Source organism: Lithobates pipiens, unplaced genomic scaffold (assembly GCF_037356315.1).
Source record: "Lithobates pipiens isolate NorthernLeopardFrog02 unplaced genomic scaffold, aLitPip1_a1.2 Scaffold_28, whole genome shotgun sequence".
Classification (NCBI taxonomy): domain Eukaryota; kingdom Metazoa; phylum Chordata; class Amphibia; order Anura; family Ranidae; genus Lithobates; species Lithobates pipiens.
Window position 1 is genome coordinate 19,719,466 of NW_027507789.1, and position 12,029 is coordinate 19,731,494.

The 12,029-nt window shown below is 44.9% G+C and overlaps 1 protein-coding gene across 3 annotated transcripts in view; it reads left to right on the top strand.

Moving 5' to 3' along the window:
- GCGR (glucagon receptor) overlaps positions 1–12,029 on the top strand; it is a 111,415-nt gene that overhangs the window by 72,171 nt on the left and 27,215 nt on the right. For all 3 annotated transcript variants that reach the window (XM_077458842.1, XM_077458840.1, XM_077458841.1), the window contains exons 4-7: positions 617–724; positions 5,803–5,918; positions 9,015–9,121; positions 10,986–11,133. In XM_077458842.1, the coding sequence (XP_077314968.1) occupies positions 617–724; positions 5,803–5,918; positions 9,015–9,121; positions 10,986–11,133 (479 nt within the window). The remainder of the gene's footprint in view (positions 1–616; positions 725–5,802; positions 5,919–9,014; positions 9,122–10,985; positions 11,134–12,029) is intronic.

Here is a 12,029-nt window from a genome sequence, read left to right on the forward strand (position 1 = left end):
AACACAATCCCATACTTCTTTTACTACCATTAAATTTCACTGAGATTTCTTAATTTTGCTAACTAGTAGCGATTCTGTGACCCAGAGGAAAATAAAAATAGGGGACACGTGACTGGGGGAGGTACATACCAAGAAAGGGCTCACATGTAAGAGGACAGTGTTGGTACAAAAGGCCTTTACTGAGTGGAGGTTGACGGTCAAATGATTGGGAAGAGCCACAAAGGTAGTAGCTGTGGCAAATCCCGGGAGATCATTCTGGAAGCATGGTCAAGAAATGTTCCCATCCGCTCTCCCTTATTTTTTGTATGTCAACTGGATCAGATTATAGGAAGATATTTTTTTTCCCCGGAAGCTAGGGGGTTGTGTGGTGGTCCGTGGATGAGGTTAGTACAAAATATGGAGCCCATCTGGTGGTATGGTGCTTCACCTTTTTGGTATCGGTTTCCTTGCAGATTACGGGATTCCAAGGGCTAAAACCGTCTATTTCAAACTCCGGCTACCAAATTTTGCTAGATCCTTAGGTCAGCGTCACCGTCCCTTCTCTAATGTTTCGAAGATGATGTTCTGACGTTCTCTTTATAAAGATTGATCTATAATCGGTGCATTTGATTTTCAGGGCTGGTCTGTAACCGGACATTTGATAATTTTGCTTGCTGGCCCGATGCTCTGCCCAACACAACAATCAATATCTCATGCCCTTGGTACCTACCCTGGTATAATAAAGGTAAACCATTTTCATTCTATCTTTTGTGTGTTAAAGGGGACACTAGCATTGTTTTATGCATTTTCTTGCCAAGTGTTAGTTAGCCCAGCATTTAAAAATTCTGATATGTGCCTGCTGTACCATGTACTTGTATGAGAAAGTATTCTGTTCTATTTTTTACTATTTATTTTTTGCTTACTTTTGTGTGAAATCCCTGGTGTTCCTGACAGTTCCTCTGCTTTCCTGTTAAAAAAAAACTGACCACACTAGGCAGGAGAGCTAACAATGGCCAGTTCTCTAGCTGTGCTGGGAACTCGGGCTGCTCTCCTCCAATGATCAGACATGTCCTGACACCCCCCCTCCCCTCCCCCGGACAGCCTTTCACTGGGAAGATCAGTGTGCTGTTGCTTCTCCTCCTCCAGCTCTTATGCAGCTGAGAACTGAGGAAATGTCCTCAATAAACAAAATTTTTTAAATCTATACACACATTTGCCAAACTGAATGGGTTGTTTTACAAGGTGATCGTTTACAATCACTTTCAGATTTTTTTTAGGCAGCATTATTGTAATTTTCATTTCCATAGTTCCATAAATAATCAGATTGAATAATACCGCGTACACATGAACAGACGGAGTCCGTCGGACAATTAGATCGTGTGTAGGCTCCAGCGGACTTTTTTTTTCCCCCCAAAGTCCGGCGGACCTAGAAATAAGACTGGATTCAAATTTGTCCGCCGGACTCGACTTTTAGCAGACAATCCGTTCGTCTGTATCCTAGTCCAACGGACTAAAACCGACGCTAGGGCAGCTATTGGCTAGTGGCTATGAACTTCCTTATTCTACGTCATCACTTTCAAATCCGTTTTGACTTTTGGAGTGATCGTGTTTGGACCAAGTCCGTTGAAGAGTCCTGGTCGTGTGTTAGTCCGGGTCGCATTAGACACAAGTCCATCTGGTTCAACCAATAGAAAATAAACAGAAAACTCCCATATATACAATCCCAAAACCACGTTTGATCCAGAGGAAAGGCATAAAAACAACAAAAAACAAAAACCCCTTTGAAGCATGGTCCAATTTACTCCAGCAGGAGAAAAAGCAAATTCCTCCCAAATCCCCCAGGAGGCCATTAGATATTCCCTGGATCCACAATCTCTTGGTGTCGTTTGTTCTTAAAGCCGAATTGCCAGTTATGCACCCCTATCTGCTTTAATATTTTAGTATACATGTCTTTTTGAGCTGCCCTCAGTCCAGTCACATGATGTCTTTTTCCTGCGGTGAATGGATCCTCTACGATGCAGAAAATGGCACCATAAGCCTTTGTACACACGGTGGGAGATTCCGACGGAATGTGTCCGATCGGACCGTTTTGTCGGATAATCCGACTGTGTGTGGTCTCCATCGGACTGTTTCCGTCGGAGTATCCGACAGACCAAGTTTTCCAACTTGTTGGTAAAATTTTCCAACAAAATGCTCCGATCGGACATACTTCGATCATGTGTAGAGAATTCCGATCGGACAAAGTGCCACACATGCTCAGATCAAATTCCTACACCAAAGCTATTGGCTACTAGCGTGAACGTAGTCCCGTCGCATCGAAATAATGTCATCATGTCGGATTTTCCGACAACTTTGTCCGACCGCATGTATGCAACAGTTTCGGACAAAATCCGTCAGACAAAATCAGTCGGACAAAATCCGACGGATTTGGTTGTCGGAATCTCCGACCGTGTGTACGGGGGCTAAGACATGGTTAATATTTCTTAGCTGCAACCTTCTCCCGAAAGCCAGGGTGGCTTGATGGCACGCTTCCAGGAGGTGTGTGGTTGACCTCCCTGAAGTCGCAGGAAGTGGATTGAAAGTCCATGGTCCTGGCAGAGGTAGGGCAGTTGGGACTGGAGGAGGACTTAATGACGTGTACACACGACCCGGTTTTTCCCTGTCTGAATAAACTCTGAAGGTTGGAATTCTGCTGAAGCCTTCTTGCGTACACACGATCACACCAAATTCCGACTGTCAAGTGACGTACAACACGTACGACTGGACTAGAAAAAGGAAGTTCAATATCCAGTAGCCAATAGCTTCCGTCTTGTACTTTCTTCAGAGCATGCGTCATTTTTGGTCCGTCGGAACAGCATACAGACTAGCGGTTTTCCCGATAGGAATTTGTTCCATCGGAAAAATATAGAACATGTTCTCTTTCTAGGTCCAACAGGATTTTCGACGTAAAAAGTCAGATGGAGCATACACACGGTCGGAATATATATATGATGAAAAGCTCCCGTTGGACTTTTCTGTCGGAAATTCTGACCGTGTGTAGGGGGGCATAAGAGTGCTGTTCTGGACATGGTTGAGGTGTAATCCTGTCCTCTGTCCATGAAGGGTGATCAAACACCGTTGCTTTAACCACTTAAGGACCGCCTCACGCCGATATATACGTCAGCAGAATGGCACGTTTGGGCACAATCACGTACCGGTACGTGATTCTTTAAGTGCCCAGCTGTGGGTCGGGAGCGCGCCACCGGCGGCGTGCTCCCGACTCGGTCCTGAGCTCCGTGACCGCGGGACCAGCGGACCCGGTCACCCCTGGTGTCCTGCGATTGGGCCACAGAGCTGAAGAACGAGGAGAGGTCTGTGTAAACAAACCTCTCCCCTTGCTTCCCTGTGTGGCTGTCACCGATTGTCTGTTCCCTTTTATAGGGAAGGATGATCAGTGATGTCACAAGCCAGGCCACGCCCCTACAATAAAAAAAAAAACACATCACGGCATACATAACCCCAACACTGCCCCCTAGTGGTTAACTCATTCACTGCCAGGGTCATTTACACAGGAATCAGTGTATTTAAATAGCACTGATTGCTGTATAAATGACAATGGTCCCAAAAATGTGTCAAAAATGTCCGATGTGTCCACCATAGTGTCGCAGTCGCAATAAAAATCGCTGATGTATATAATTTTTTTTTTTTCCCCTCTTTTTCTTCCTGGCTTTTTTAAAGTGGTGACTGATTTTATTGTTGCACTATAGCACTTTGTTTCTGAACTGTTTGCACATTATACTGTTTTAGACAGATTACATTTGCACTTTGACATGATATGTTTTACACATTTTATATTTTGTAATATTTGTTTATGATTGCAGTAGCACTTTTTTGCAGTGTGGAATATCATGCAATGAAATATCATGGGGTGCACATGGGTGGTATGAATTTAGTATAAAGGGTTGGTCAGATCAGCGCTGCTCATTTCTCAATGCCCCATATGTGGCCAATAAATACAATAGTGTAGAAAAATACATATTGTTTGTTGTACCTGTGTATACACACAATAAATGAGAAAATGTAACCACCTGCTGTACATATAGTCACAAGATTAGTAGGTAGAGCCCTACCCAGTGCAACTTTGTTTAGTGCAACCCACAACAAAAATGTTAATGATTGGTAGGGTGATAATGAAACAACCCTAGCTACTCCTACCTAGCTAACATATTTACATAGTTCAATATCAATCAACAGTAATGGTGAAATTTGCCTCAGCCATGACGAGATTAATCCTTGCAGTCCTGCAAGAAAGCACAATAATAAAGTCAGTACGTTCTCTTTTTCGATAATTGTGGGAACATCCTCTCCGGAGAGATGACCTTCCCACAATAAAACACACCTATAGGTCTGCTCCCACTGTTCACATAGATGGGTCCTCCATAAATTGCCCCCTAAGGGCAAAACTCTTGCCCCGTTATCTTCCAGAGCCCTGAAAGACACAGAGAAAACAAAATAGACCCTCCTATCTGTCTAACTACCTTGGCACTATACATGGGCCCTCAGTCAAAGCAACAGCAGCTTTAAGCCCGAAAACACATATTAATTACACAGGTTCTGAGGCTAATTTCATGCAGATAAGGCACCAAGTGAGCTTAATTATCACCTTAATCAGCCTCAGAACCTGTGTAATTAATATGTGTTCGGTTTTAAAGGGATGAGGTGGCAACCCTAGTTGCTTAGGTGAACTGTAAGCCCTTGTACACACGGTCGGAGATTCCGACAGAATGTGTCCGATCGGACCGTTTTGTCGGATAATCCAACTGTGTGTGGTCTTCATCGGACTGTTTGCGTCTGAGTATCCGACGGACCACGTTTCCAACTTTTCGGTAAAATTTTCCGACAACATGATCCGATCAGACCTTGTCCGATCATGTGTAGAGAATTCCAATCGGACAAAGTGCCACGCATGCTCAGATCAAATTCCTACACCAAAGCTATTGACTACTAGCCTGAACGTAGTCCCGTCGTAACGAAATAACGTCATCACGTTCTGAACGATCGGATTTTCCAACAACTTTGTCCGACCGTGTGTATGCAACAGTTTCGGACAAAATCCGACGGATTTGGTTGTCGGAATGCCAGACCGTGTGTACAAGGGCTAAGTGTGATACCAGACAGGACCCATGGACTCAGTCAGCTCTCGGGAGAATCCTGGGTTTCAGTATTCGGTGTTCAGACCCCTCATGGCACCCTGTGCTGGCGAGGGGTCTCGGGGCCCCTCCCCAATTGGACCGATCTCTCTGGAGGAAGACCCAGATCCCATGGACTCACTAAATATAAATACCAGCACCCAGCATGTAATTGGCTGAAAGGGCATTCATGTTCCTGCTTCTGCTCTGCATGGGTCACTCCTGTTCACCCAGAACTTTCCAAAGTTTCCTGGATTCAGAGGAGCCAATCGCAGCAGCAGCACTGTAAGTCACACAGGAGACCCTCGCTAAACAATTGAAGCTTTCTGTTAAGCAGGAGACCACGCTATACTGAACTACATGATAGCACCTATCTAGTAGGGTTGCTATACTATGGACGCAGCAAGGAGCCTTCACCCCATCTGTTGGATTTTCTGGAAAGAGGGTCAATGCTTCACTTGCTGTAACAAGAGAAATTTGAATTTACAGCTGGAGAACATAACAGGGATGATGACAAATTTAGTAACCAGCTAGTTATTCAGTTTATCAGCATCTCTTCGTAAAATTCTAAAATATCAGTATTGGGTGGACCAACTTTTTTTTTTTTTTTTTTTTTTAAGTCTTTCTGTACAATAACAAGTGTGTCCCTTCTCAGTGCAGCATGGCTTCGTGTACAAGCACTGCGGTCCTGATGGGCAATGGGTAGAGTCATCGAGCCGTCAAAATGAAACCCTTGAATGTCAGCGGGACTTGGAGGACCTGAAAGAGGAGGTAATTCAATTCCATAATTAGGTAAAATCTAAGGAGGAGTAACTGGCTGCCAGCCTGATGGACAACCAGTTCAAAGGCTTCTAGTACCCATGTTTTCAGAGCATTATGGGAAAGAACCAAGAAACATCATCACCATGGTTCTTGACCCAGATCCACTGACAGGACCAACAGGTAAAACCAATACAGGAAAACAAAAACTGCAGATTTATTTTGCCCTTCGTTCCACATTAATTATTGCCTAGTAGGGTTGAACATCTTGGCAAATAACTTGCTTGAATGGATGTCTAAAAACAAGCCTGTATTTGAGTCTTTGTTTCACAGCAATGTGCTTAGGTATAGGTTGCTTGAGGATCCATTTCTGCCAGACACCATGAAAACCCTTAAAACCTGGGCACTTGCAGGGTGCAAATTCTGACTTTTGCAAAATGTGCTGCAGAAGAGCATTCTGCAACACATCCCACAGTGCGATGCAATGCCTCAATAGTCTATGTTCCATCTTGATATGTGCTGGTTGGCATATGCTGCTATTAGATGGTAAGACGATCTAGTTGGGCACTTTACTGTTTGCTGTTGCAGCAAGCCATTGGTTAGTGGGAAGCTCCCATTGGGCACTTCTCCATTAGCTTCTGAGGTACCCTATTTGATAGTGGGAGATCCGATCGGGCACCTTTCTAGTGGTTGCTGAAGCAACCTATTGAATAGTAGGGGATCCAATTGGGCACCTTTCTATTGGCGGCTGGAGCAACTTATTGCATAGCGGATAATCCAATCCGGCACCTCTCTATTGGCTGTTGAGGCACCCTGTTGGATAGTGGTATAGGTCAACTGGGCACCTCTTTATTGGGTTCTGATGCACTCTATTGGATAGTGAAAAGATCCAGTTGGGCACCTTGCCTTTGGCTGCTGAGGCATCCTATTGGATAGTAGAAGGATCAAATTGGACACCTCTCCAATGGCTGCTGAGGCACCCTATTGGATAGTGAGAAGATCCAATTGGGCACCTTTATATTGGCTGCTGGGGCACCCCATTGACTAGAAAGAGGATTTAACTAGGCACATTTTTATCGGCTGCTGGAGCAACTTATTGGATAGTGGTGTGATCCAATCGGGCACCTCTCTATTGGCTGTTGAGGCACCCTGTTCGATAGTGGTATAATCTAACTGGGCACCTTTCTATTAGATGCTAGGGCACCCTATTGGATAGTAGAAGGATTCACTTGGGTACCTCTCTATTGGCTGCTGAGGGACCCTACTGGGTAGTGGGAAGATCCAATTGTGCACCTTTCTATTGGCTGCTGGAACAATCTTTTGGGATAGTGGGGAGATTCAATTGAGCATCTCTCAATTGGCTGCTGAGGCACCCTGTTGGATAGCAGTATAATCCAACTGCGTAACATTCTATTGGGTGCTGAAGCACCCTATTGCATAGTTGGAGGGTAGGACTGATCCACAGGAAGAGTAGGATCTACAAATATTTTTCTGTGGAGTCACCTGGCCAGCAGAAGACCCAAGAGCCAGGTTTGGTACATAAACATCATAGCAATTGTAGGAAAATAAGCACTTCAGGGGCTGAAAATGTCACCTTGCACATGGCGTGCAAACAAATGTTTGATGGCCAGCCCTCATTTTTAAGAACACAAGTAGCCCAGAGCATTTTTTTTTTTTTCTCTTGCCTCCATTGCCAGCATTCTCTTAAATATATGGCATATAAGATAAGGATACCATTGTTTTATGTAGCACACGTAATTGGGAACACAAATTTGTTTAAACATTTTACGTCAAGCCCAGTGACCTCATTGATTGGTGTCGGACTCTGTTGAAGAACGATTGTTGGTGCCGGGCTGTGCAGACTGCCAGGGCCTCGTAGTCATTGTAGCCCCCATTCTCGATAAGGTGTCTGTCTCCCGGGTCTCATTGTTCCTTTATCTGGCAGTTCCTGAAGGGTGGTGGGATTTGTGCCATTGAAATTCCTCAGCTCATTCCCACTCATGGGTCTCAGGTTTTGGCCCTTCTTCTGCTAAAGCTGCAAGCGTTTTGAGTTGTTACTTCCTGCCACCGTGGTCGATCCAGAAGACACGGCTATAAACAAGTCATTTGTTCAGATTCCTGGCTGTATACGTTTTGTGGATTGCAGTTTATATACAGGTATGCCAAAGCCAGAGCATTTATATAACAACTGGATTTATTTAAACTGATTTTCTACTTCAATTCATAATTCAGTAGGGGCCTGTCAAGATAGAAACCCAGAAGATGCACGGTTCTTGTGTTTAAAGCTGAACTGCAGGTCCATATACAAGAAGGCATAGTCATTTAATAATATATATATGATTACAATTATTCAGTAGTTGAAATATATATTTCTGTTCATCCAGTCCTTTGATTTACACAGCTCTGACACGCAACAGAGCCCTGTATAGCAAGGGAAGGGGACCTGATCATTCTGTGCTGCAGTTTCGCTTTCACTCACAGGTACCCTCCCCCACCCTGTGATTGGACGGTGAAAGAGAAGCAGAAGACTGATGAGCTCATCTCTCTAGTACTCTGCTCTTTCCTGCTATTATCGTGACTCCTAATATTGCAGCACACCTAACTATTCATGCTTTCTGCTTCTGCCTCCCATAGACGGAGCTCTGCTGTATAGATAATGCAGGAGGCAGATACCAAGTCAAATTCAGGTACACAAGGGGCACAATTTCTTCCAGTGTCACCAACAATGGGGAACAATTCCTGTCAATGAAATCAAAGATGGGGCACAATTTTGCCCACTGACACCAACAATGGTGCACAATTTCTCCCAATGACTCCGACAATGGGGCCCAATAACACCGTTGATGGGGCACTATTCCTCTCACTGGCACCAAAGATTGAGCATTGTTTTTCCCAGCTGACATTCAGACCTTTCTTACCCCCAAAGGCCACAGTTCTAAAGAGCAGTATACTGGCCCTTTGTTTAGAATGTCGGAGACCCCTCCCTATAAAAATTGGTAAGCTGTTGACCTCACAAATAATTTTGAGATGTGAAGTTCTGTTTCTTCTAGCAGACCGTATTATTCAAGACAGAAGAGTAATTTGTGACGATTTGTTTTACATTTACAGGAAATTTTTTTCAAGACCTATGAAAACTTTAAGGTCATGTACACCGTAGGATATTCCAGCTCGGTAGCTGCTCTCATACTGGCCCTCGCCATCCTTGTCGGATTCAGGTATTTTATGGATTCTGCTAATGTGGGGAGAAATGGTTTCCATATGGTTAGGCTTATTCCATCCCACTATACATTTTTATTTTCCATAACCTGTAATGTAAGGGGCAGAATGCTCATGCCATTAATGACCTAATCTGGCCACATGGTCCATTGCTGGACCATACCCAAGCCCATCTCTAATACCCAGTAATGTTCGAGTAAGAGATGGCTACAAAGTCTAAGATGCTTATGCTATCATTGACCTAATCTGGCCACATTGTCCTTTAGTGGACCAAACTCCTCTTTAATGCCCAGTAGTGCCAGAGTACACAACAGTTATAATGTGTACACAAAGGGGTAGGATGCTTGTGCTATCATTGATCTAATCTGGCCACATAGTCCTTCATTAGACCAAACCCAAATGCATCTTTTTTTGGGGGGGGGGAAAGCAAAACACATCTTTAATGCCCAGTAGTGCCAGAGTAAGAGACGGCTGCAATGTGTACACAAAGGGCTAGTATGCTCATGTTATCATTGACCTAATCTGGCCACATTGTCCTTCTTTGGACCAAACACATATGTAATACCCTGTAGAGCCAGAGTAGGAGATGGCGATAAGCGAGTTACGGTCATAAAGTGTCATTGCTGTCTATATGCCTATTGGGTCCCAGGGACCCTACTGCAAGTAGATAGAAAACCTACAGCAGCGACTACCTGATGAAGGGATCTAGCCCTTCCTCAGTCTGCCCAGGCCTTCATGGACTCACCCCTAAGGAGAAAATCATGCCACCTAAGGGATATAGGCCAAATCGGCAGACCAATATCTTCGCTCGAGAGCTTTAATACTCTTCTCTCCAGTGCTGTCCCCCATTAAAAAGGCCTCCTCAAGGCCCAGCACCACATTTCTTCTGGGTGTGGTACTGGGGGACAGCACTGGAGAGGATAAGAGTATTGAAGCTCTTGCGCTAAGATGTTGGTCTGCTGATTTGGCCTATATCCCTTGGGTGGCATGACCTTCACCCTAGGGGGTGAGTCCATGAAGGCCTGGGCATACTGGCGAAGGGCTAGATCCCTTCATCGGGTAGGTTTTCTACTTTCTTCCAGTATGGTCCCTGGGACCCAATAGGAATATAAACAGCAATAACAACACTTCATGACTGTAAATCGCTTATCGCCACCTCCTACCCTGGCTCTACAGGGTATTAAATATGTGTTTGGTCCAAAGAAGGACTATGTGGCCAGATTGGGTCAATGATAGCATGAGCAAACTACCCCTTTGTGTACACATTGCAGCTGTCTTTTACTCTGGCACTACTGGGCATTAAAGATGTGTTTTGCTTCCCCCCCACAAAAGAAAAGATGCATTTGGGTTTGGTCCAATGAAAGGACTATGTGGCCAGGTTAGGTCAACGATAACACGAGCATCCTACCTTTTTGTGTACACATTGCAGCTGTTGCGTACTCTGGCACTACTGGGCATTAAAGACGAGTTTGCGTTTGGACAAACTCAATTTATTCTGGGTGAATGCTCAGCCTCATCCTCCCCACATTCTGTGAGCCCAGGCCCTTCATGGATGGAAGGGGAAGGAGGGGGTTGGTGTGGCATGCCATTATGTGACTGCGGCGTTGTCCAGGAAGAGGGACCATCCACCACTGCCATAGGAGGAAAGAAATTAATTGGTCAAAAAATTGCAGGAAAAAAGTTAAGTACGGTAAATGGGATTTTTTTTTTTTTAGATTGAGGGGGGAAATGGAGTTTGGTTTTAAAGAGACTCTGCCACTTTATGAATTTAGGACCTGAATGGGCAAAGTGGCAGAGTCTCTTTACGTGGTGGTGGCACATGAGGGACTTGTGTTGAATATGCCACTATGATGTTTCTTGCAGTAAACTTCACTGCATGAGGAATTACATCCATATCAACCTGTTCATCTCCTTCATTCTGCGGGGCGTCGGCATACTTGTGAGCGACACCTTGCTGAAGACCAGTTACAGCAAAATAGATTTTGAACACCACGTGGAGATCAGCAATGAGGTGAGAAGGTCACAGGACTATGCGGAGTAATTATTAACAGGCTTTATCCTACTTGCTTTGATGTCTGTCTCAAATGGAATAAAGTGAAGGACAGAGAGCACCAAACCAATGCTAAGAGCCCATGTACAATTATGTGTTCAGGAAAAAAAGGACACGGCCCATTTGGGGGGCTTAGAAAAGACCCCTTCATCAGGGCAAAAATATGACAGTCAGGATCTAAAGCTGGGGTCTCCAAACAAAGGGTCAGTTTACTGTCCTTCTGACTTTAGGGGGCCGGACTGTGGCTAATGGAAACAGAAATTGACCTGGATTTGGTGGGAGTAAACAATGCATCTTTGCATTAGGGGTAGGAATGGTGCCTCATTAGTGTCAGTGGGAGGATTAATGCCCCATTTTTGGTATCAGTGGGAAGAATAGTACACCATTGTTGGTGTCAGTGGGAAGAATAGTGCCCCATCGTTGGTGTCAGTGGGAGGAATCGTGCCCCATTGTTGGTGTCAGTGGGAGGAATCGTGCCCCATTGTTGGTGTCAGTGGGAGGAACAATGCCCCATTGTTGGAGTCAGTGGGAAGAATAGTGCCCCGTCATTGGTGTCAGTGGGAGGAATCGTGCCACATCATTGGTGTCGGTGGGAGGAATAGTGCCCTGTTATCGGTGGGAGGCATAATGCTCCAACGTTGGGGTCAGTGGGAGGAATAGTGCCCCATTGTTGGTACCCGTAGGAGGAATAGTTGGTGTCAGTGGGAGGAACGGTGCCCCATCATTGGGGTCAGTGGGGGGTAAAGTGTCCGAAGGTCAAAATAAAGGCAAGCAAAGGAATAGTAAACCAATGTTGGTGTCAGTGGATGGAATAATGGCCCAACATTGGGGTCAGTGGGAGGAAAATCTCCGAAGGT